We start from the raw sequence: 24,604 nt of genomic DNA, 5'->3' as shown, positions 1-24,604 counted from the left end.
GAGGTGTATTTCAAAAACACCACGCAATGACTCTAATGATGCAAAAAAAAAACATCAATCGGAATTTTATTCCGCATGCCCTTGAAGCAGATGGCCACCAGCTCCATTAAGTCATTCATATTACTCCAAGACAATTCACTGGGATAATAAGAACAGACAATGTTTTCAATTCAGAGGAGCATCACTCTGGATATTATGAACGTCACAAACATTTCGTGGAAAATTCGCTTTCAACAAAAACAGAATTCTGGAGGAACAAACTATTCTGGTGTATTCATGCTTGTCACACTCTATCCATCAGCATCCAGGACACCATTGTTGCAGAGACAAGCAAGATTCATGGACAGGCAGATGGGACCTCGTTCGGTGATGCGATGCACCGACTCCCATCTCATCATGGTGAGAACGCTGATGATTCTATCCACAAAGCTACATCCAATGAGAGAAAGCAAACCGGACACCTTTCCCGTGCTCTCCAACTCTCCTCCTGCATCACTTTGAAACAATTTCTGCAGAAGAGTGTGGAGTGTGTGGGAAAGTGCAAAGTAGTGAATGTAATGCACCCTTTATAATGGCCTTCGTGGTGCATAAATTAATGGGTTCATCATCATTTTGGACATTAACGGTTTAGTCCATCTGCAGTTTTAGAAAGTGTAAAAATTAAATGACCACTATGTGTCTGCTCTGTTTAAAAATACAGCACATTGTTTGCATTGTTTACAGGAACGCCATATGCAGTAGTTGTACTACTAAGTGCACAAAATCAACTACTCATCGGGTTTTACATTGGATTGTACATTTATACTGACCGACAGGGAAGAGGTGGAATAATGAATGCCTCGACATATCTACAGTGTGATAATAACATGAGTTCCTTTCCAAGGAACCTCGACGTGGGAAGACACCATTCGGCCCATCAAAGCCTGTACTATTATTACCTACTTATGATTGTTTGGCCGTGCTCTCTCCTATTAAAATATATATATATATATATATATATATATATATATATATAAATAATATATATATATATATATATATATAAATAATATATATATATATTATATATAATATATATATATAATATATATATATATATATATATATATATATATATATAAATAAAGGAAGCAGCACATACCATTTTTGAAGTCTTTAGTATGACTCAACCAGAGTTCGAACTGCAAACCTTCCAGAATCAGAGGACACTCCAACCACTGAGGCCATTGTGCAATCTTCCATATTATGGGTCCACAAAAGGAACTTCTCTCTATGATGTAAACAAAGGGTAAACTGAGAAAATGGAGGGAGCTGAAGCTTTATTTTTTTATTTATTTAATTGTATTGAGAAAAAGCCCATCATGGAAGAGCTTGTGATGTACATGCGAGTTCAGGACATTAAGGATATACAGTATGCACTTGAACATGAAATACAAGGACATTAGCAGACAATGAATAAAACAACACAGCATTTGCAATTTGAACCTGGAATCCCACCATCATAAACTGAGTGCTTAAATGGGAGCAAATAAACAGACAAACCAGAGGAAATAGCTATAAAAGGAGGGAGGGAAACAGAAATGTAGAAGAGCTATTTTAAATGAAAGGAGAAGAGGATTGGGTGTGGGTTGCAGCGTGGTCAAAAATATACCATTTTGCATACATAATATGTGGATCGCTCTGAGGTTAGAGAACAATTATTATGTGATTACTCTGATATGACCTCACAGACCTTTTCGATGTTGCAATCCAGGTACATTGCTCATGATGCTTGGATCACCTCGGGTCAAATCCCATATTCTAATTTCCTTATAATTCGTTTAAAGGTGTACTTATATCTCCTAAAGTCCATGCCCATCACGTGATTATTTGTAGAAGCTAATCCATGAGCTTTTAGTGACTGTAAAGAATTCTTTAAGATTGAAGTTTCCTCCTCGAGCTCAGCAATTCACGACTTGGCAAGTGCACACAGCGCAACTTACAGGGAAAACCAGACCACTCTCACCATAGGAAAACTGTCTTATGTGTATACGTTTAAAATACACGTCATCAAATGACTGAATTATATCATTGTACTTAATATTATTTCGGATGCAGCCTGTGACTGCTGGCTGCATCATTGCTGAGAGTGCAACTGTGCCACTAATGCAGTCACCTGTTTCCAATAAGCTGGTACTCATTTTGCAGACCTCGGAAGGATAACAGGCTGTCAACTCACCTGGTGTTATTTAACGGTGGGGCAGGGGCTCAAACTCAAGACCCTAATATCTTAAGCCAACCACCTTAACCGTTAAACCAACACCAGGCATACGTCATTGCACTAACAAGAACCTAAAGGATTATGGTGTCATCTTCTTGTCGATCATTTGTCTGAATCTCTTGTCGGATAATTTTAAAATCACAAAATATCATCATCAATCATCTCATCATCACATCATATCATCACATCATATCCTCATCACATCATCACATCATATCATCATCACATCATCATATCATCATCCTGCAAAGGTTTCACAATGTTGCATTGAAACTCTTGTGTCTCTACAGGGAGGGTGCTGTCATCATCCCAGCCAAATGACGTCATAAGGAAAATTAGTCCAAAAATAGAAATCCCTGAGTGCTGTTGAAAGCCATAATGGTTGCAAGTTGCATTTGTAAAGCAAATAACAATGAGCGCTTTGATTTGTACAATGTAGCAAAGATAAAAAGCATGAATAGTCCCAAGTGGGACAGACGCTCGTCTCCGATGGATGGAGAGCGGTCGCAGTCGGAGTGCATTCGGTGATAAAGTTTATTTGCAGTTTATTAACTCATTATCATGAAACGTGATATTCACGTAGTTACGTTTTAAGTTTATTATCTCACTACATAGATGGAAATTGAAAAATGGCTATCATTAGCTTTTGCATATTGGCATCATGAATCATGTCAAGTTTCAAAACGATCTATTGAGTCGCCTCGGAGGAGTAGGGAAAAAAACAAAAAAAATGTTAATGGACCCACTGACTGACTGACTGACTGACTGACTGGACATCGTTATGGTTTTAAGAGCTTGTTGACTCAGTCTTTGACAAGTTAAAAATATAGCAGCCATGGAGACCTTTTAGTGCTCTGTTCAATCGACTACAGTGATATTTCTAATGAGCTTTTACTCCAACAAGCCAGGAACAAAAACCCTCCAGGGAATGTTCACAGATACATTCCACACCCTTCCCATGCTGTCCTACTAATTGTGCAAGTGCATGGGCAGGCACCCTAATGAGCAGGCGACGCCACTTTTTTCTTGCTTCACAACACAATATTGGGAAAATCATATGGAGAGTTCACGGAAGGTGTTTCCTGAGTGAATTTGAGGTGTGCACTGTCATGATGGTCCGTCCAAAGGACAAGCTGTGACCAAGTCACAAGAAAAGCTGAGCCACAGCAAGCAATATTGCCTCCTCAGACTTCAGGCACCAAATTTAGCAAGTTGTTGTTTTGTAGCTCAAATTGAAGTGATCAGCTCGAAAAAAAAAAACAAAGTAGAAGTGCATGACGGAATCAACGAGTCAGAAAACCAGCCGTACTGTACTATATATGATGGGATGTATGTGTAGGCAACATATATATATATATATATATATATATATATATATATATATATATATATATATATATATATATATATATATATATATATATATATATATATATATATATATACACTAGCCGGGAGGCGACGATGGTTCGCGGGCATTATTGAACAATGCCAGGAAAGGTACAATTGAGTTCGTGGAAGCTTTTGAGGAAGCCCTACCATAAAAACCTATCTCTTCCGTCAAAATTGACCAAATAAAATCGGATTTTTTATATGTTGTACTTATGGACATTACGCACAGCTTCTAGGAAATGAAATTGCGAGAAAAAAAAATTGATAAAAAATAAATAAATACAAAATAAATAAAAAGTTCAAGTGGGCATGGCTCCGCTCACAAGGGGCATGGGACGCCCCTCATACAAAAAGACACAACTAGACCATGATATCTAGCTTGTGTCCAAGTTTCATCAAGATTGCATCAAACTTCACGGAGCTATGCTCTGGAGAGAGTCACAAACAGACAGACAGACACACAGACAGACACACAGACACAACGACTGCTGGCAAAGATACAACGACTGCCAGCGAACCAACTGCTGTCACCCGCGAACCAATATATATATATATATATATATATATATATATATATATATATATATATATATATATATGTATATGTATATATATATATATATATATATATATATATATATATATATATATATATATATATATATATATATATAATATCTTCTTCTTCTTCTTCTTTCGGCTGCTCCCGTTAGGGGTCACCACAGCGGATCATCCGTGTGATCCGCATAGTGATTTGGCACATTTTACGCCGGATGCCCTTCCTGACGCAACCCTGGTCGCCTCTTACGACACAGGGATATGGTACACCTATTTTAACCGGGGTATACACCGGCCCAGTATACTGGTACTCATTTCGCCGACCTCGGAAGGATGACAGGCTGAGTCAACCCCCTGGTGTATTAATTCAGTGGCCCAACGGGACTTGAACTCAGGACCTTTTGGATCCCAAGCCGCTGCCCTAGCCACTGCGCCAACACCAAGCATATATATATATATATATATATATATATATATATATATATATATATATATATATATATATATATATATATATACACAACAATATATACAACAATATATATATATATATATATATATATATATATATATATATATATATATATATATATATATATATATATATATATATATATATATATATATATATATATATATATATATATATATATATATATATATATATATATACATATATATATATATATATATATATATACATATATATATATATATATACATATATATATATATATATATATATATATATATATACATATACATATACCAATGGGGTATGCTTGGTTACACATTGTAAGCAATAATGAACCGTGCTTCCCTATTGTCTCGGGTTGTTCACCTGCATTTTTTTTTCATTTGTTTATATTTTCATTTACGGATGATTTTCTATGGTGCTGTGATTTTTCCTGGTGTATCGGCTTTGATGACTGTCGGCATGTGAAATTACCATTCTTCCACATTGTCTTGGGTTGCTCACCTGCATTTATTTTTTTTATTTTTTTTTTATTTATTTATTTTCATGGGTTTATATTTTCATTTATGGATGCTTTTCGACGGTTCTGTGATTTTCCCCAGTATATCAGCTTTGATGTCTGTCGGCACGTGAAATTTCAGCTTTTTGCATCACCCAGAAGGTACCGAACATCAATATCAATCAGTGAGTGAGTGAGTGAGTGAGTGAGTGGTTCGAAATAACTTTATATATTAGATGCATATATACATATATACATACATACACATGAGGCTTTTCGCTCTTTTAATGGGATTTGTTCCTGAACAAAAAAATAGGGAAGATTGAACCCAGCAGAAGGTACGACAGTGGGATGAGGAGGGGAAGGATGCAAGAAACACATCATCAATAAATAAATAACTATCGAGAAAAGGATAATATCTAAGGTGCCTCACACCAGACTCAAACACAGACGGGAGTGGGAAATGAGCAACTTAGCTTGGTGGTTGTCGATGGAGGATGGCGAAGCAGGCACGACGAACCAGAGAGGCAAGACGACAAACAGGTGAGTAGGAACAACAAAGCTGCACAGGCAGGATTATGAACAAGTAAGCAGGAATGACAAGCAGGAACCGGGAGAAGGCAGGAACACGAGCAGAAACCAGGGACAATGACGAAGCAGGGAGACTAACTGAAACACTTCTCCTCAGGCGGGGAAAACTTTGGCGCTCCCCGCGCCAAACAAGCTCTCTCTCTCTCGAGCCCGCAGAACCCCAAAAACTCCTCCCCTTGCTCTCGGGACAACACCTCCACTCCTGAGGTGATCCAGGCTCCTCCCGTTCAGAGATGACAAAACTCCTCCCTTCTTTCTCTAAAGCCACACCCAGCCCCCACCCAGTGATGTCACAGGAGACTGCACATACATTTGCCTCACTTCAAACCCTAATTATTACCATCCATCACCCTCCGTATGATACACATTTAAACAGGGCAATTCTTAAGCTAACATGTCCCTCCTTAATGCATCAAGATTGGCGAACTACCTGAATACGGACCATACTAAGCTTCACATTTCTACCTGTTGCAAGGTAATATCTGCACCCTCCCCACAGATGTAACGATATATATGTTACAATAACTGGAAAATGTTCTTACAATTTATATTTTAGAGCAATTTGCAGTCATAGTAGTTAGATATCTATGAGAATGTTGCTGAAGGTGTTTTTTATTCACAAAAACCCCAATCTAATTTCTCATTCATTATTTCTTCAGCACAAAACCGGCTACAATATTCACATTTCTGGTACTTGCTTGTTGCCATGGCCAGTGACTAATGTACAGCAAGCCTTTCTGTAAACACCCACTAAGAGGATTCCATCAAGTACAGGGTGTTTCAAAAAGATTGATTCAACTTTGACTTCCTGCTATTTCTTTGTTTTTTAACCTCCACCGTTTTCCTTTTCAGCGTTTGGTGGTGTTAACATGGTATTTATCCTCTGGGATTTCTAGCTCCATCGTTCAACTATGCCATTGACAGTGAAACAGAAGACAAAAGTTGTGGCTCTGTGGTATGACTAAATGATATGTGGACATCCGCCACGGAGGTTCTTCCAGGAATACGACCTCAGGACATGTGATGGACCCACAAATTGTGCCAATCAACGTATTTTGAAACATTTTGAGCACAATGGTACAGTGCACAACAAGAGCAAGGGCAACAGTGGCAGGCCAGCATCAGGAACCTAGAGCCAAGCCAACATCGACGCCGTGTGGGATTCAGCAGTGCATAGTCCGAAGAAGTCCCACCGTCGGCGCTTCCGGGAGCTTGGAATCAAACCAACACCAATCTGGCGTATCCTCATGAAGGAACTGACGCTTTTCCCATAAATAATCTTTATTAGGCATAAACTGAGTCAAGAAGACATGAGAAGGAGACTTGATATGTGCAATTGGCTCAGTGATAGGATGGAGCAGTATCCAAACTGGATCAACCTGATCGGGTTCAATGATGGAGCCCATTTCCACTTGAACGGTGCCATCATCATCCACAACAACATTTTCTGGGAGATCACAGGACCACCTGAGGAGATCACTGAGAGGTACCTGAAAGGGCTTAAGGTCACATGCTTCTGCACCTTCAATGCCACATGGGGAATGCTAGGGCCTTACTGGTTTGAGAATGACAACAGCAGGATGGTGACTATCAATGGTGAGTGCTACGGGGCCATACTCCAGAAGTTCCATCATGATCTTGCCCAAAAGGTCACCCCAAACCAGCTCAGCATGACCTGGTTTATGCAGTATGGTGCATCTCCGCATTCAGCCGGTGACATCATCACTTTCCTGTGGCAGCTCTTCATAAACCGCCTTGTTGCCCCGTGTACCACTCATGACTGGGCATCCCATAGCCCAGACTTGAACCCTCTGGACTACGGTTTCTGGGGGACTGCCAAGGGTTCTGTCAACACCAACCGCCCTACCACACTGGATGATCTTAAGCAGGAGGTGTCAGACTACCTCCAGGCAATGCCACATGAGACCTACAAGAAAGTTGGGCAGAACTTTGGAGTCAGGATCAATGCTTGTCTGAACCGTGGAGGGGCACACACCGAGAATGGCAATTACAAGGATTTTGCGTAAATGCCAATTTCAGACCTTGGACTCGCACTAACTCCAGCAGTGACTTAATTCAATGGCAATACAATGTCATAAGCTTTCAAGAAATGTTTGGTTCACGTTCCTGAGGTTTCTGTTTCTTTGTAAATAAACATTTAAAGTTGCATCACTCTTTTTGAAACACCCTGTATGTGCCTATAAACAGGTTATTTATAAGTGATTATGTTTCTGACTGCTGGTAGGGTTCAAACACTTTAATTCCTTTGTGTCAGAGCATTAGTAATAGTCTGATACTCAATTTAATCAGTAATTTTCAAGGTGTCAAATCTGCAACTTATTGACTGAAAATTATGGTCGGCAAACTTTACTTTTAGTGGAATTCGTCTAATACTATTGTCAGAATTAGTCCAATCAGAATTTGTGTAATACTTTTGTCAGAATTAATCTAATCATAATTAGTTTAATACTTTTGTCAGAATTAATCTAATCATAATTAGTTTAATACTTTTGTCAGAATTAGTCTAATACTTTTCCTTCCAGGTCCAGTGTATAATCGCTGACATCATAGTGCAGATCAGTTTAATTTGTTGGTCGACGGTTGTTAGTCACTGGTCGGTTGTTGGTCGATATTTGAGATCCCACAGTACAGTGTCTTTTGTGAAGAGTAGGAGAGTTATTGCCACACTATGAACAAACTACAAAATCTTTCAAAATCAAAATCAAAAAAATCAAAAAAAAATTAGTAGTAATCAGCTGAAGAATGCACAAAATCTTGTTCTTTTTCTAGTTCTTGCTAAATAAGCAAAACATATTCTGAATAAATGTAAATTATAGTAAACGTTCCACAGTTTTGGCGTTTATGAGCGGGAATATGGATTTCACAATAATTTAAGAAAGTTTAATACAAGAGGGTAAGTCAATAATGTGTGTGATAAACAACAGCCTGAGTGAGCAGTGTCTGATGCTACAGAGGTTAATGTGGCCGGGAGTGACGGACTGATACACGAGGATAGGCATGTATCATTAGAAGACATAGCCATCATCGTATAATCTATCCAGTGGAACAGTCCATAAATGCTGTAATCCATAAAATCCAGTCTAACAGTCTGATAAGAGGTCCAATTGTATTGGCAGTGCAGGAAGAGATCAGGGACAAACCAACTTTCAGAGATTCATCAGTGAGTGCCGGGGAGTGAGTGCTTTTGGGAAATATATTATTTTTGAAAAAAATTTTTTTTTTAAAGTTTCAGTCTTCTAGATTTTTTTTTAAAGTTGGATTCTTCATGAGTTTTTTTTAATCTCTCTATAGTGCCTCGGCCTTTGTAGGTATGTGAAAGGTAATATTAAATGAGGCCTGACCCCATTCATTAGTGGGTGTCGGGAAGTGTTTTAAGACACCCACAAAAAATGGAAGAAAAAAAACAAAATTTGATTTCTTCAATATGCCAACAGGATTAGAAGAGCACCGGGAATGCCACGTAAGTACCCTGCAAGTATTTTATAAAACACAGAACAATTAATATTTGAATAAATCATGATTTCCCATAAAAAATACAAAAAGGTTAAAAAAGAGCCATTCGAAAGAAAGTATAACGTCAACTTAATGAAGTTTAATTTAAAGTGTTGCTAGTTTCACATTACTGTCGAACATGTAAATATGTCTTCAGAAGGTGAACTATTCTTGACATTTATAATTTGGCAGAGAGTTACATGTCTGATGTCCATTATTTAATTTAATTATTGAAGCTTGAGAACCTATGCCTGGTGTTGGCTTAATGGTTAGGGTGGTGGGCTTGGGATCTGAGGGTCCTGAGTTCAACCCTGCTCAGCTGTTGAATTAATACCAGGTGGGGTTAACTTGACCTGTCATCCTTCCGAAGTCGGCAAAATGAGTGCCAGCATGCTGGTGTACTGTGTCGGAGTGACGACCCATCCAGGATTGTGCCCAATAGCCAAGGAGACTGCTTAAGCGGCACCCACGCTCTGCACAGAGTATGGTCCTGATGGATGGATTGAGATTTGAGAACCTGCTTACTTGCTAAGGTGATGCTTCCCAAAGTCTTAATCAAAGTGTGCATGTGCTTGTCTCTCTAGTACCTATTTGCTGGATGCAACAGACATCTTAAATTGCAATGATGCAAAACAGTGCACACAAGATTGCAGCCAAAGGAAATATAGGCTTTCTGGTAATTGCATGGTGCACTTAATCGGCAGAGTCATGGCAAAGTCCCGTGCACTAGTGAGATTGTATTACTGCATCATCTGAGAACAGTACTGCACTCTGGAATAGCCCCAACTATGAATTTATAGTTGCTTTCTTGTACAAGACATGTCAGCATCAGCACATTTGCAGAATGAAGTAGAAATGGAGCATTTGCCCACATTATTGCATCTTCCCTGAGAGTAGGTGCTGCAAGAATATCTTGATGGTAGTCACAGCTGTTTGACATATTTCTAATTACATTTTGAATCTGATGGTAGAATCACGCCAAGAAGGCCAAGGACGAACTCCCTGCGGTGCCAATCACAGTTCACGTGGAGCATTCTGGTATTGAAAATGTGCTGGAATGGGAATGTAGCGCACTTGCACGCAGTAATCCATTTCCCCATCATGCGGATTTGCTGAGGTTCGATGTCTCGCCTTGGCTTCCCAGCTGAGAGGCGATTCTTCACAGGAAATATTGGAGGGCATCAGGACAGAAAATCAAAATCCTTGAAAGATGGATGAACCTCAGGGGAATGTCTGCAGCTATTAGAGTTTGATGACATCTGTATCTTGATGAAATTTCACTCTCTTCCATTGAATGCAACATTTTCCATTCACCAAAGCTGGTGGATCATTGATGAATGCATCGCAGTTAATTTTTCTTTCATATTTCTGCAGTTTTGCTTTTGAAAGTTGTTTTTCTGGAAAACACTTCCTTCACTCTGTGATATCGTTGCATTGGTTCACCTGTGGATGTTCTCCCTGCTTCATATATCATGAAGAGAACAGAGCACTTATGAGTGAGTTTCAAATGGATTATTGTCTATCTTCACAAAAATTTTTTTTTTTTACCAAAATTGCAAGTTTCTGCAAACTTCCATCAATAATTGAGACAAACGTACATCTGAATCCACTCCTCTGACAGGAATCATTTATCTTATGCTACACCGAATCTAAAAAAGGTTCAACCAGAAGACAGCTGTTTTGCTGCGAACTTATCACCATGATATTGTGATAGAAATCCAGTGTGGAGAATCCATTTACATTTTCAGGTACAATTCGTGTCAACAGCACTCCAAGGCAGCATTCTTTGGCATATGCCTTGTAGTTTCCAAGAGATCCATGGTTAGTGTTGTGGAGCATAGTTCTGGCTTGGTAGTCTTTTTCTCTTGTATGCTTGAATGGTTGATAGGACAGCCACAAGTCTTGAATGTTTCTGTGGCTGTGAACCAACCCTAAAGAGTTATCTGTGCTCCATCGTGGAGCACTGTAGGTCAGGTTAGGTCAGGTATGGGAGCATGCGCAGGAGCAGCGTGTCGCTGCGTCCATTTTCCACTGGTACTCCAGGGGCCTCTGTCTGGCCATCCCCCAGGCAGATGCCTGGCCCATCCCCAAATCCTTGAGATTCCGATCAAACTGCTGAAACCACGAGGCACGTGATCAGCCCATTGGCCTCCTCCACTCATGAGACTGCCTCGCTGAGAGAATCTGGTGAGCAGGATCAGTGTCGGGAAAATGAGCCATGTGTCCATGCAGCCGCAGCTGATGCTCACGGACTGTGCAGGTAACAAATCTCATTTGAGTCAATCTCTGCAACCGCTCGTTGGACACAAAGTCCAACTAGTGATAGCCAATAATTCTTCGAAAAGAGCTGGGACCAAAGGAATTATGTTTCATCTCAGATCCCTGATCAGAGTCCAAGTCTCACATCAGCAGAGCAAGACTGGAAGCACCAAGGACCTAAATACTTGGACTTTCATTCTCCCATATGGTACCGGCAGCAACACACCCCATGATCCAGTGAATCCATGACTCCCGAGGCCCGATCCAGACGTCTATTGACCTCTGGCTCACAGCCAGCAGAGACATGAATATCACTGCCAAGGTAAGTGAATCTCTCCAAGACCTCAACATCCTCGCCACAAACAGGTACAGACAAGACAGTACAGCACCTCGGGTGTCCCCAAAAGGATATCCAGTCTCCGCTAAAATGACTGCATCATCTGCGAAATCAATGTCAGAGAACTTGATATTCCCAAACGATGCACCACAGCTTGATCTCTCCGACATTGTCCCCAGAATCCAGTCCATACAAGTGCTGAAAAGTGTGGGGGCCAGTACTGTCTGGCAGAGCAGAAACAATTTGGTCAGGGTGTCGGCACACAATGGTCTACTCTTTCGAAATATGCCAAATGAGATATTTAACATTCATTAGAAAATGCCAGCAGATGAGACACCAAGTTGAACATCCCTCATAAGGATCTAACTCCTTGACTGTGAATCACCAAGGTGACAGTTTATAGTCGGGTCAAGAATCAAATCTGTATGAGAAAGCTCAAAAGTGAGTGCACTACCTCTGCGTATTCAACCAGATCCGGATTTGTTGCAGTACTTACATTTCAGTTATCGCTAGGTGTTTTGTCATGACATGTATTCTTGTTTGCATTTTTTTTGTGTGTGTGTGTGTGTGTGTGTGTGTGTGTGTATTTCTTAACAACATTAAGAAGTGCTCTGATTGTAATTAGCCGACAGAAGTGTGGATAATCACAAGAAAAGGTCCGAACATGTCGAAAACATAGCTCATCAGTCTGTTTACTCAGAATTGATTGAAAATTGCAAAGAAGCCATGGGTGATGACTGACCTGCAAGAGTAACAATAATATTTTAGTAATTAAGTAACAAACCTATGAAATTAAGCTGATAATGTGAGGTTTTTATGGGTCTAAGAGAAGACTAAAGATTGAAATCTTTAAATGACATTTTGGAGATATGATGAGTATTGTGGGAATTTTGATCATGCATAAAAACCTGATTGTTGTCATGTAGAAAGCCATGATACATCTATATACAGTACGATCATCATTTAAATACGTTGTACAAAAAATAAGTGGAATATTAACTCATCTGATCCACATTTTCCACCTCCCCTACCCAACTGGTGGACCTGAGGGTAGAAGGGGACGGGCCTGGTTGTCACGTTCCTCCCCAGCACTTGTTCATATATGTAACAAGGAGCATGCTGTGCATGATTGGCACACCTTTACCGATGCCTAGTCTTGCCTGCGCAGCACCATTTCAACAGTTACTACTCACCCCATCTCTATTTCTTCTTCTAGTTTTTTTCGACTTCTCCCATTTTTACTTGGGGTCGCCACAATGCTGGATGATCACCCTTCTGTATCTCCTCCTGTCAATCGGCCATTCTTATTCCAATCTCACAACTAAATCTCTTTCCACTACATCCTTACATCTAATTTTTGGCCTTCCTGTTCTTCTTCCTGGCAATCCCATTTCCATCACTCACCTCACCACATACTCTTCCTCTCTCCTCATCACATGATCAAACCAATTTCTCTCAAATATGCATTGTGATTCCTACCTGAAAGACTGACCATCACAATCTCGTTCATTTTCGTCTTTTTGACAACTTGTGAGATTTCATGTGTACATTATATAAAGTTGGCAGGTAACAGCTCAGTAGGTCTACTCACAAATTTGATTTGCCCACTCTGATGCTGATAATAAATAAATAAATAAATAAATAAATAACAAGTTCAACCAATTAATGAAATAATTGGCAACATGTTCATTTAAATCTGAACATCTTTCATTCCGAACAAAACCACTAATTCCAAAATCCCATAACAAATGAGCACTTAGAAATAGGAAGAGAAAAGATGCCTTTTAGCCTCTCGTTCCATTTATCATCGAAGGAAATTGTTACCCGATGTCAAAAGATTTACAATGGTACATTTCCATGCCCATGAAAGGAGAAACAGAAAGTTATTTGAGGTAAGAAGACGTCCAAAACAATTGCAGTATACGGCATATCAGTGGTACAAGGCAGAAGAAACACACCTGAGAGAGGAGATGCTCCATCAATATTTAAAAAAATAAATTTAAAGGAAATTTGTTCTGAACCACATTATCTTGTCAAACAGCTTTGCCGTGAGTACTGTTTCTCAGCAGTCAGATTTCCAGAAAGGATTGACATTCTTGATGTCTGAGGATGCTGTAATGAGACCTGAAACGGGATGCATTTGTAATGCTGACATCAGAAAACCCTCATGAGTGTGCAAAATGACTTTCCTTGTGAAACTGTCAAAAACAAATGTCAACGATGACGACACTCAATTCCACCTTTACATGGTAGTATGATTATGACAAATGATTCTATTTTTCTGTCACCCTGCTAAGCATTTGGATACGTAATTCTGATATATGAATTGTGAAAGGTGCTGAGAAGTTTCTCACGGTGGAGATATTTTCGTTTCCATTGAAATGCTACATCACCACTCTGGGTGTAGAATTCAGCTCCAAGAATAATCAAACCATTTTGGATAACCGAGCTATTCAAAACATTAGAAATTTTGATGTGATTGAGGGATTTGTCCAAGAAGCTTGCATGGCCTTTTTCATTGTTAGGATGATGATGATGATGATGATGATGATGATGAATCAGTTCTTTGGGAACTGCTGGTTGCATATTGGTTGTTGTACTTGCACACTACCTGCAGCTATTCTTCCTGAGTGGCATTGTCATGAACACTGTAACCCCTCCCCCTCCCCAACCCAGCAAATGATGCTACCCACAGCCAATTTCTGCATATGAAAGAAGTGCCAAGGCAATTAGATTGACATACTCTGCGGCATAATGATTATAGCATCTGCTCTGAGTCTGGAAGATTGGCGGTTGGATAGAAACACTGGTCAAGTCATACCAAAGAGTTTAAAAATGGGACATGTATGTACATGCTGCCTGCCTCCTTGCTTGATGCTCAGCATTTAAAGGATAGAGCAAGGACAAACTCTGTAGGTTCGCATTCATGGGAGGTGGAAATTTGTTCTAAATTCCCCAACTGATTGCGGAAACAAAAGCAATGTCATAAAGATGGAGTCTCTGATATCCAGAGTTGATCGGCAAAATATACAGCTCAGCAAAAGCTGCTTCTCCAGGAGCCATTATCAATTGCTGTGACCCAAAAAATTCTAAGTTTTTTACCTCTCCAGAAGATAAAGATGGTTATAGACTATTTGTTGCTGTTATTGCATCATTTTGAAGCAAACACAAATATCAATGTGACAATGGAAGCTCAATGCTTGTGTATCTGTCTGTCCAGGATGTCAGTGTGCGAACATGATACAATGTCGTGGAGCAAATCTTAATGAGCAGGCTCACTTCAACCAAGTTGCAAGAGTAACGAGGTAGCAATATCTCATTTCGTAATCCAGTCTGATTTGTAAAACTTTTAAATCCCATTGAGGTGATTGACTAAACAATTTGGGTGGGAATGAAATTATATTTATTATTATTGGGAACAATTATACAAAAGGAAAATTTAAATTTACAATGACTGAGGAAATTAATGTGAACAATGAATTTAAGAAAGTCTTACATCGTATGCTTACACACCCTAATTATGCGTACACACAAACACAGACACAGATTGCAAAAATGGGGAATGAGGGTTACTTAAGCCTCAGCATCTCTCCATGAAACAACATTTCTTAGTTCTCTTCTATTTCTGAGTCAGGAAGACTTCAACTCATCCAGGAGTTGATCGTACCCAGAACTAAATGGCTGCAAAATCAGGTTGAGCAAACAGACTACATTGGACCAAAGGATGGATAGGACCACAGCAGCTCCTGAACTACTGACAAATGGGAAAATGTTCCCTGACATATCCCTCCAGCACAACCGATCTATCTTAGAGGGTTCAGCATCCCTCCCCCCACACCTCCCCTCCCCTCATGTTAACAGTGCTTCATGCCGAAGCCTCTTGAGCTAGTCAAGGCAATATCCACTCTCGAAGCTCTCAAATGGTTGTGTGGAGAATAGATGAAAGACAGACAAAAAACACAAGCTCACCTTGAAGTACCACACACCGAGACTCAGGCTATTTTGACTCGAAAGACCGGCGCATGGTGGTTGAGATGAGAAGGATACTCATATCCCATTATATACCCATATGCTTTAAAGTTCCTTCTTAAAAGATAGCAGAGATCTTTCTTAAAGGTGTCGTGGACAAAGACAGTACTTAAACTTTCATCAACATAATATACACTTGTAAAACCAATAAATATTTGGACATTCTAAAGTTAAAGAAAATACAGCACAACTCCATGATTCTGCATCCTATAATTCAAAAACACAGCATATTGTTTTTCACAGTACAGCACGAGCAGCACATTTTCCAGCCAATCATAGCAGGTCTTGTTAGGCAATGCCAGTGTGGACATTGAGAAGGTTTTTTTTAGATCAGAATTTGCACATAATGTGATGAACATGACACATATGTGAGTAAGGCCTACAGTATGTTATTCAGTGGCATTCCATGAAAAGGTTTCTTGGTCACAAAAGATTTCAGTGGCATCTGTGAAAACCCAACAAGGAAACAGACCAGGAGGTCACAAAAGCAATCAAATGCAAAGTTTTGATAAAAATGACAATCTATACACGAATAAATGTGTGTGTGTGTGTGTGTGTGTGTGTGTGTGTGTGTGTGTGTGTGTGTGTGTGTGTGTGTGTGTGTGTGTGTGTGTGTGTGTGTGTGTGTGTGTGTGTGTGTTGTCAGTGTCTTTCTTCCATAACTCTAAAACCATGAAACCTAGCAGCCTAAAACTTTGCATTCATACTAAGAAAAGAGCAAGGAAGTGAAAGAGTGAAAATTGGGTGTTTAGATAAATTAAAACACCCTTTTGAAGATTATTAATGGCCTTATTTAATTATATCCTTTATCAGGTGCATCCTCGGCAACCGCTCGCTATGGGGTCTCAACGCATATCCGAGGTAACATTGCTGGTGTCTGAAGCCGCCATGTTTTTTGGCCTGCTCAACCATGCCTTGACTTGGAACAGGCTGCAACGATTTCTCAACAACAAAGAATTTTTTGACCTTCCTCACTCGTACTAACGAATGCCTGTTCATCATAGTTATGAATCGCTGTTTACATCACTTTTGTAAGTACTATAGTTTTCAAATTAGGAGCTTGGAGCAATTTCATGCATTATATGATCCGATTTTCCACGAATGTTCCTTCCTCCACGAATGTACGAGTGTCCAAAATTAACCAGCTTCATTGAGCTGCAAGATTTAATGCATTCACTGCAAGACCTCACACCCTGTCCCCAAGAGAGACTGCCTATCTTTTGGGTCTGCCAGATCTGTGTCTATATTTTTGGAGGTTTCGCGAGGTGCTCGACAGGGAATCAAAGCAAATGTAGTAAAAAACGGATGTTTTCAAAAAAAGTTAAATGTTTGCATGGACCCGACCAATGTATCACATGACACATGCACAGATAAGCAGGCAACATGGCAGATTATCTGCAATGCTTGTTTCACGAGCGATTGAACTTTGCGATGTCTCCAGGGTTGTTCTGCATCAAGGAGCAACTATTTTGTGGATAAAGTCATTATTTGAATGAATTAATTTTCTTCCATTCACTGCTGCGTGTGCAGTGAAGACAGGCTTTAAAGGTATCTTATATGGTATGCAGCAACAGCTAGACCAAACGTTCCTTTAATATCAACAATTTAATTTGAGTGCTTGCATGAGTGCTTGCATGAGTGCTTAAGCCACTTGCCAAGCACCCACTGTAGATAGCGATACCGCGCTATGTCATTCTGAGTGAATCGTTCACTCACTACGGACGCTTTTGTCATGCCACATCACCCTGAGTGAGTGGTTCAAGCTCCATCACCCTAAGCGAGTGGGTCGTGTTCCAACACCCTGAGCCAGTGGTTCGTGCTCAGTCACCCTGAGCGAGTGGTTCGTGTTCTGGCATCCTGACAAAGTGATTCGTGCTCCATCACCCTGAGCAAGTTGTTGTGAAATAACACCTGCTTTCCGAGCCGTTTGCCGTATTTACGTGTTTTCTAAATTACCGAACCAAATGTTTTTTCCCATCCGTTACATGTAGCTGTTATAAAGATTAATGTTTATGAACATATCTCTGAAACGTCTAGCGTGGGCTTTGAGGCATGCTGCACATGTGGGCTGAATTTGGCAGTTTGTCCTTCCACTTCATCAAAGCTAAGTTTTTTTCAGATCTGATCCACCATATGTGTCTTTCTGTGATACTTTAGTCCCTGCGTTTCTTTTTTTGTTATTGTCCAATTTTCCATGTAAAATCATACCTTGTTCTGCTGAATTGTTGAAATGACTGTGGTGAAGCAGTTTATATGAAACAACTTACCTTCTCTTTCTGGAAGGCAAACCCAATTATAGGTAACCTCAGATCATTCCACAAAGCCCATAATAAATGCATGTCCACTCTCAGGAAAGCCAGAAAACAACATCTGTCCAACCTCAATATTGAACTTTGAAACTTGTCTCTCTCCTGTAAAACCTGGTGGCACATTGTTAAGTCTGTCTGTAGAGTCTGGAATCTCCCCTCCTGGAAAGATTTCATTACACAGTAGACATAAAATCCTTCCTTTTCTCCAACAGCCTCATATCAGATCTTCAATTTGGATTCAGATCAGCAATCCATTTCTGGTGAAACTCCCAAAATCCAGTCACTGCTCACCTGCACTCATTCATTCCTATTTTTCCCCCACCTGTGGACTGATTTCCACATTCTCGTCAATCTCATTCTTCCCTCCAGGTCTTCAAGACTACCATATCAGATCACCCCTCATCAAAAACCATGATGGTTTCTTCCCTTGTTAAACCATTCCCCAAGCCCACCTCCTTCCTTCCTGTGAGTTTTCTTCAGTATCCATCTTGTCTACCCCTTGTGTCCTTTCACAGCTCCCATTCCTCCCCCACATCCCTTATATGGCGAAGTCTTCCTTCATTTTGTTCCTCAACCCTGCTTTTGGTGTGTTTCTCCCCTCTGTCTCCACTGTTCCTTTTGTTTTGCTGTATCCTGATCCGTTCTGTGCTCTTGCTCTTCCATGAGCCTTGACTTCGTATATAAAAAAAGAAAAAAAAGAGAAGATATCTGTCATGAAATAACAGAGGGGCTGTTTATCGACAGCTGCTAAAACCCCAGCAACATGTGGTGATTCTCTGCTGCCCAAGGATACCACATATTTTTGGCATGTAGCAGGAAGGTTTGAGGAATGTCTTGGACAATTTGGGCCACAGTCTATCAGAGAACTCAAAACAACTCACTCGGCGCTCCGATTGGCTTATGCATTCAAATTTGGCCATACTGTTTCCAGTCTATTTACACAAGAAGATTTATGGAGGAGCTTGTGTATGTGCGGTGTGACATGTAGATGTGGTTTGTAAATAGTGCAAGAAAACATGGAAGAAATATGAGTTCCCTTACAAAGAACGCTGATGCAGGAGGAAGCCAATAGGCCCATCAAGCCTATGCAAGTGGTTGCCAACTGTTTGTCCATGCTCCAACATCAGGCAAGGAATCAGCACATACAAGTCCTTAGTATGACTTGGCCGTGGTCGAGTTTAGTACCAACCGACCTCCCAGACACAGACTGGATCCTCTAACCGTTACAACACTGACTGGTTAATTGTGATTATCGTCTTACACTCTTTGAACTATCATGACTTGGGGAATAATTTTACAACAGTTTATTTTATCAATGTGCTTTTGCAACACAATGAAGCAATGCGAGTGCTGTAAGACACTCCAATTTAACATAGGTCACCAAGCAACAGAAGACTCACCAGGTGGATGCACAAATGACTATAGTTTTCTGTTGCAAGGCGATAAAAATATGCTTCCTTGAATCAGGAATATAGTTATATTTAATGTGTCAGCTTTGAACAGAGACCAGCTTTATGGATCTGATGGGATAAAAATAAATACTGGATCATCCCCAAGGATGAAAATCGTGCCTGGAATTTATGGGGCAAGTGTTGCAAACAGAACCCAAAATAGCTTCCCAGAGCAAGTAGGATCCGCCGATTGGATCGACCTTGAGTGGCAATAAAAAGCAAATAACACTGAGAAGCACTTGTACACTAACATGGCACAGCAAATGATATTTCACAAATGAGGAAAAGCTTACAAAGTAAATTACATAGTCCAGATTAAAGTGTAATCTGAACTGAATAAGATAACTATAAACTGACCGAAAAGATAAAACAGAAAGCATCCCCAAATGAAAAGCTTGTCCATGCCTGCTTTGTCCTCGAACTAAACCTGACTGACAGTTAAAAAAAAAACTTTCATTTTATCAATTTGTGGTCTCCACATTCTCATTATAAAGGTTTGTTGAATATTTGATGACAAATTGGTGAAAATGTTATGGTCTGGATGTTCTCACTGCAGGCAAGCGCCTCCGAATGTTATGTTATGGCTTGGATGTTAAATTATGGCCTGGATGTTTGAAATGTTATGTCCTGGATATTATCTCTGTGGAAAGTAAAAATCTTATCTCTGTGGGCTCTTTTGTATGTGTGGGGTGCATCGGATACAACCTCCGATCATCACATCACGGGATCTTCCTCGAAGAGGTTTTCTCGCTACTGCTGGGAGCCAATGGCCAGCTTTCCAGGGGTCCCTTACAGAGTACAACAGCCCAGATTTACAATCAAACTGGTCAGAACTGTGAGAGCAAGAACTGTCGTCGACGGTCTCGCAACGTGTGGAGGTGTGTTGGCATGTGGTGTCCTTCGGCCGTTGGGCCCAAGCTTTCCCCCTCAAGGGATTGGTCAACATTAGTCTCCACTTAGCAGAGCATTGCAATGACCTCCCCCGGTGAGTGGTGCTTGGACCCACGGCCTGGGACCTCACGACGGAATTATCACCACCTCCACGAATCGGTGCCAAGTGAGCAAGGCTTTTCTACGTCACTGGGCGGGGCATCGGGCGGCTCAATAAAAGGCCACCCACATAGAAGTGACAGGTGACAGGTTCTTTAAGGGAGAGAATTTTGCTGGCTTCCACTGGTTTCTGTTGGGACAGAAATGCTGGAGCAGCAGTTCTGGAGAGATGGTCCCAAAGAAGCGGGTCATTGCTATGCTGTGGAGTGAATCGCGTTGTCTGCCGTGGTGTCCCCTCTACCTCCTGCCTTCTCCTGCAGCTGTATGTGGCTCGTTTGGTGGAGTCAAGGCCAGCAAGTCAAGTGTCAGCTGTCAAACCGCATGACTCATGCCTGTGTCGCAGCCAATATTCCACTGTCTCGTCCCACTCTCCACTGCTGTCTTCTGTCATATGCTGGAGGCTTTAAGGATAGGTTAATTAAGGAATCCTGTCTGTCCAAATCCCCAGGGCGCATATACATTTGTTTTATGACCGTTAGCTGGTATTACAATTGTTTGGACTCCTTTTCTCCCCAATTCCTATTTCAATACACACGTTAAATTCACTGGGTCTCTTTTTAGGTCACATCTCGTGTCATTGTGCTCCTTTCATTCAATTTATTACTCGCGTGGTTCGGCTCACTACGCTCACCTCTCCACACGTCGTAAAAGAGACTGACATCACAAATTTGCTGTATTGTCATGATTTACACCAATCATAATACAAGTATTTCTTTTTTTACAAATTTATTTGTAATATTGGTGATATATTTATTTGAAATTTCATTTGTGATATAAGAAGGTCCAAGTGGTCGAAGTGGTCAAGGGGTCGAAGCTGTCTAATCTGTCTGAAGGGGTCGAAATGGTGTTAAGGTCTAAGGAGTCTGAAGGGTCTTAGGGGTCTTTTGTGCTCTTCTGGGTCTTTTTGGTCTGGGTCTTTTGGGTCTTTGGGGTCTTCAGAGTCTTAAGAGTCCTTAGGGATGTAGAGGATCTTCAAAGGTCTAAGGGGTCTCAGCAGTCTAAAGGGTCAAAAGGTACATTCCAATATTACATAAATAATAGACATATAGTCACACGGCTGGATGGAGGGAAATACGGATGAACGGAGGGAGGGACAGAAGGACAGACGGACGCACACACGCCGAGACCGAGCTCTTTTTATATATAGATTCCTGACTGTAAACCTCCTAACTGGTGAATAGCAGGGAAGAGATAATATGTTTGTGTGGTAGATAATACTTGCTGCTAACAGGTCGTGTAGCAAGTGCTGTGATGGGACTTGATCCATATGTAATATATAATGCTCATTCCAACCACTGGCTCACTCACTGACTGACCGCCTCACTGTTTGATATTAAAGATCTATACCTTTCGGGTGACATAGAAAGCTGACATTTTCTGTGCCGATGGACATCGAAGCCGATACACTTGGAAAAAACACAGAACTGTCAGAAAACATCCCCAAATGAAAATATAAATAAATTTTAAAATGCAACTGAACGACCTGTGACAATGGGGAAGCAGGCTAATTTTGCGTGCCGACGAACATTGAAGCCAATACACCAGGAAATATCACAATTGTCAGAAAGCATCTGTAAATGAAAATATCTAAAAAATTTTTTTTATGAAAATCAATAAATGAAAAATCAAATGCAGGTGAGCAACCCAAAACCATGGGGAAGCATGGTTCGTTATTGCTTACAATGTGGAAGATATATATATATATATATATATATATATATATATATATATATATATATATATATATATATATATATATATATATATATATATATAAAATTATTTTTAGGTCTACAGTGTGTCCTCAGCCTATCATCCTTCCGAGGTCGGCGAAATGAGTGCCAGTGTACTGGTCCCGGTGTATGCCCGGGTTAGAATAGGTGTACCATATCCCTGTGTGTCGTAAGAGGCGACCAGGGTTGGCGTCAGGAAGGGCATCCGGCCATAAAACATTGCCTCAAGAAAAAGCCAAACGCCTGCACAGCAGGGAAAAATGGCTGTAAAAACGTTTTTTTTGTTGTTTTTTTATACAGTGTGTCACACCAAAAAAAATGATCACCAAGTGTAAATTGAATTTTTTTTTTTTTTTTTACAATTTATAGCACACACGCTCTACAGTGTTGTCTAGCAAGTCCTCATGTGATTTCTGTATGTCCCAAGATTATTTCCAGGGGTACAGTGTGTGCCAGAAAACATTACTTTGTGGAAAAAAAAATTGTTTCATTTTATAACATAAAAACATGACAGCATGGTCCAGCAAGGCAAAATATGGTTGAAGTACCATTTTTTTTTTCAAGTGTACAGAGTCTTCCAGAAGAAAGTATCACTTTGCGGAAATATCAGCACTTTAAATTGCCCACCAAACGTGGAGCAAGATGAGCAGCCCCGCCCAGAGGATCGGTGAGTGGGAGTGGCGATGCTAGTAAGTTAAAATAAACTTTAGAGAAAATCACATTTAAAACCTTGAGCATAGTTTATCAACTAACTTGTATAAAATGTGTGATGCAATATGTCGGGGAATCTAGACAGAGGTGCAATGTAAGAATGGATTGTTAAAACATTTAAAAAAGGTAATGGAAAGGAAAGGGATAATGTCCAGAACAAGGACCAGATGGAAGATACATTGAGCAATCACACAATTATTTAAACAAAGGAAACTTTTCTGCATTAAATAATTAATAACTGAATACCTGTACAGACTAAATGAAAAGGACTTCCGGTTCTGGGTTTGGAGCGTTGGCAGGTCTCCTTCAGGGCTCTCTGCTGACGATCTCAAAGTTAAGTTTCTGGTCGTTATCTGTCCCATTTTAACTGTTTATTTTCTCACCGACCTGTTATTATGTGTTCTGAGTTCGGTTTTGTTTCAAAATCGTGCTATTTTGTGAGTTTTCGTCGACCTTGTCTTTCCGAGTGCTTGAGGCCTACCCATCATTCCCTCAGTGTACGATCAGGTTTATTTATATTTTCCATTACCTTCAATTTATATCTCCCCCACTTTCCCAACATTCCCCATCCCTTCCAACTAAACACTCTATTTCTTGTCTTAAATCAGAAAAAAACTACCTTTCTCCTTGCAGATTCACATCTCGATTCTTCTTCTCCTTCTGTATCCTCCTCTTCTTCTTCCTCCTGCCAGCACACCATCTTTATTCAACTGAGCTGACCCTCTCTCGCCATTACCTTCACGATTTGTTCCGATCTACAACCTTCCATTCCCGAATCTTACCTGTTCTTCAAAAATACATCAAAAAATATTAATCTTCCTTGTCTCCTTTCGATCTCTACACCTCCTGTAACCACGTGTCTCTCTCTACTCTTCCTGGTACTTTTCATCGACCCAGCAGCTTCACACTGCGTTTACCGTCCAAATTCACCACACACTTCCACGATTTTACTTCAACCTTCCCTTTTCAAAATGTTATGCAATCCTTATTTAAAATAAATCATTTTACTTTTGACGATACACCTCCCAGAGCCAAGTGCATCTCCCATAACCACATGATCTGTTTAGACCCCCTGCGTTTATCGATCCAATTTCACCATTCACCTCACAATTTTTTCTACAACACTTCCACGAACTAATCTGATGAAACTCTCTCAAACAATAAAAATAACTAGCCGAAACCCCGTCACAGACGGATTCCGTTCATTCAACCACCCTCACCAGCTCACCCACACTCGAGGGACATGGACTGGACAGGGCGTGCTTGCCCCCGCCTACTCATCCCCTGCCCCATTCGCCCCCCCCGCCTCCCACCCCCCAGCTTCAATTTGCTTACCCCTGCCCAAAAATGTAATTACCCCGGCCCTGCCTCTTCACTCCCCGCCCCCGTCTCTTGATTCCCCGCCCCACTTGCCCCCGCCTGCCTGTCCACCCCCTC

The 24,604-nt window shown here is 40.5% G+C and overlaps 1 protein-coding gene across 3 annotated transcripts in view; it reads right to left on the bottom strand.

Annotated features, from left to right (window-relative positions):
• Positions 1-1,219: 1,219 nt before the first annotated feature.
• LOC147034176 (uncharacterized) overlaps positions 1,220-24,604 on the bottom strand; it is a 173,792-nt gene continuing 150,407 nt past the window's right edge. For 2 of the 3 annotated variants that reach the window (XR_015057432.1, XM_085878189.1), the window contains one exon: positions 13,605-14,008. Coding sequence is in view for 1 of the 3 variants with exons in the window: in XM_085878189.1 (XP_085734315.1) it covers positions 13,947-14,008 (62 nt within the window). In the remaining 2 variants the exon portion in view is untranslated. Of the gene's footprint in view, positions 1,269-13,604; positions 14,009-24,604 lie in introns of those variants that run through there. The other variant, XR_015057431.1, reaches the window with a different exon arrangement.

Source organism: Eptatretus burgeri, chromosome 1, assembly GCF_056783735.1.
Source record: "Eptatretus burgeri isolate ZD-2024b chromosome 1, Ebu_testis_v1, whole genome shotgun sequence".
NCBI lineage: Eukaryota > Metazoa > Chordata > Myxini > Myxiniformes > Myxinidae > Eptatretus > Eptatretus burgeri.
This window is presented reverse-complemented; position numbering and strand designations above follow the sequence as displayed.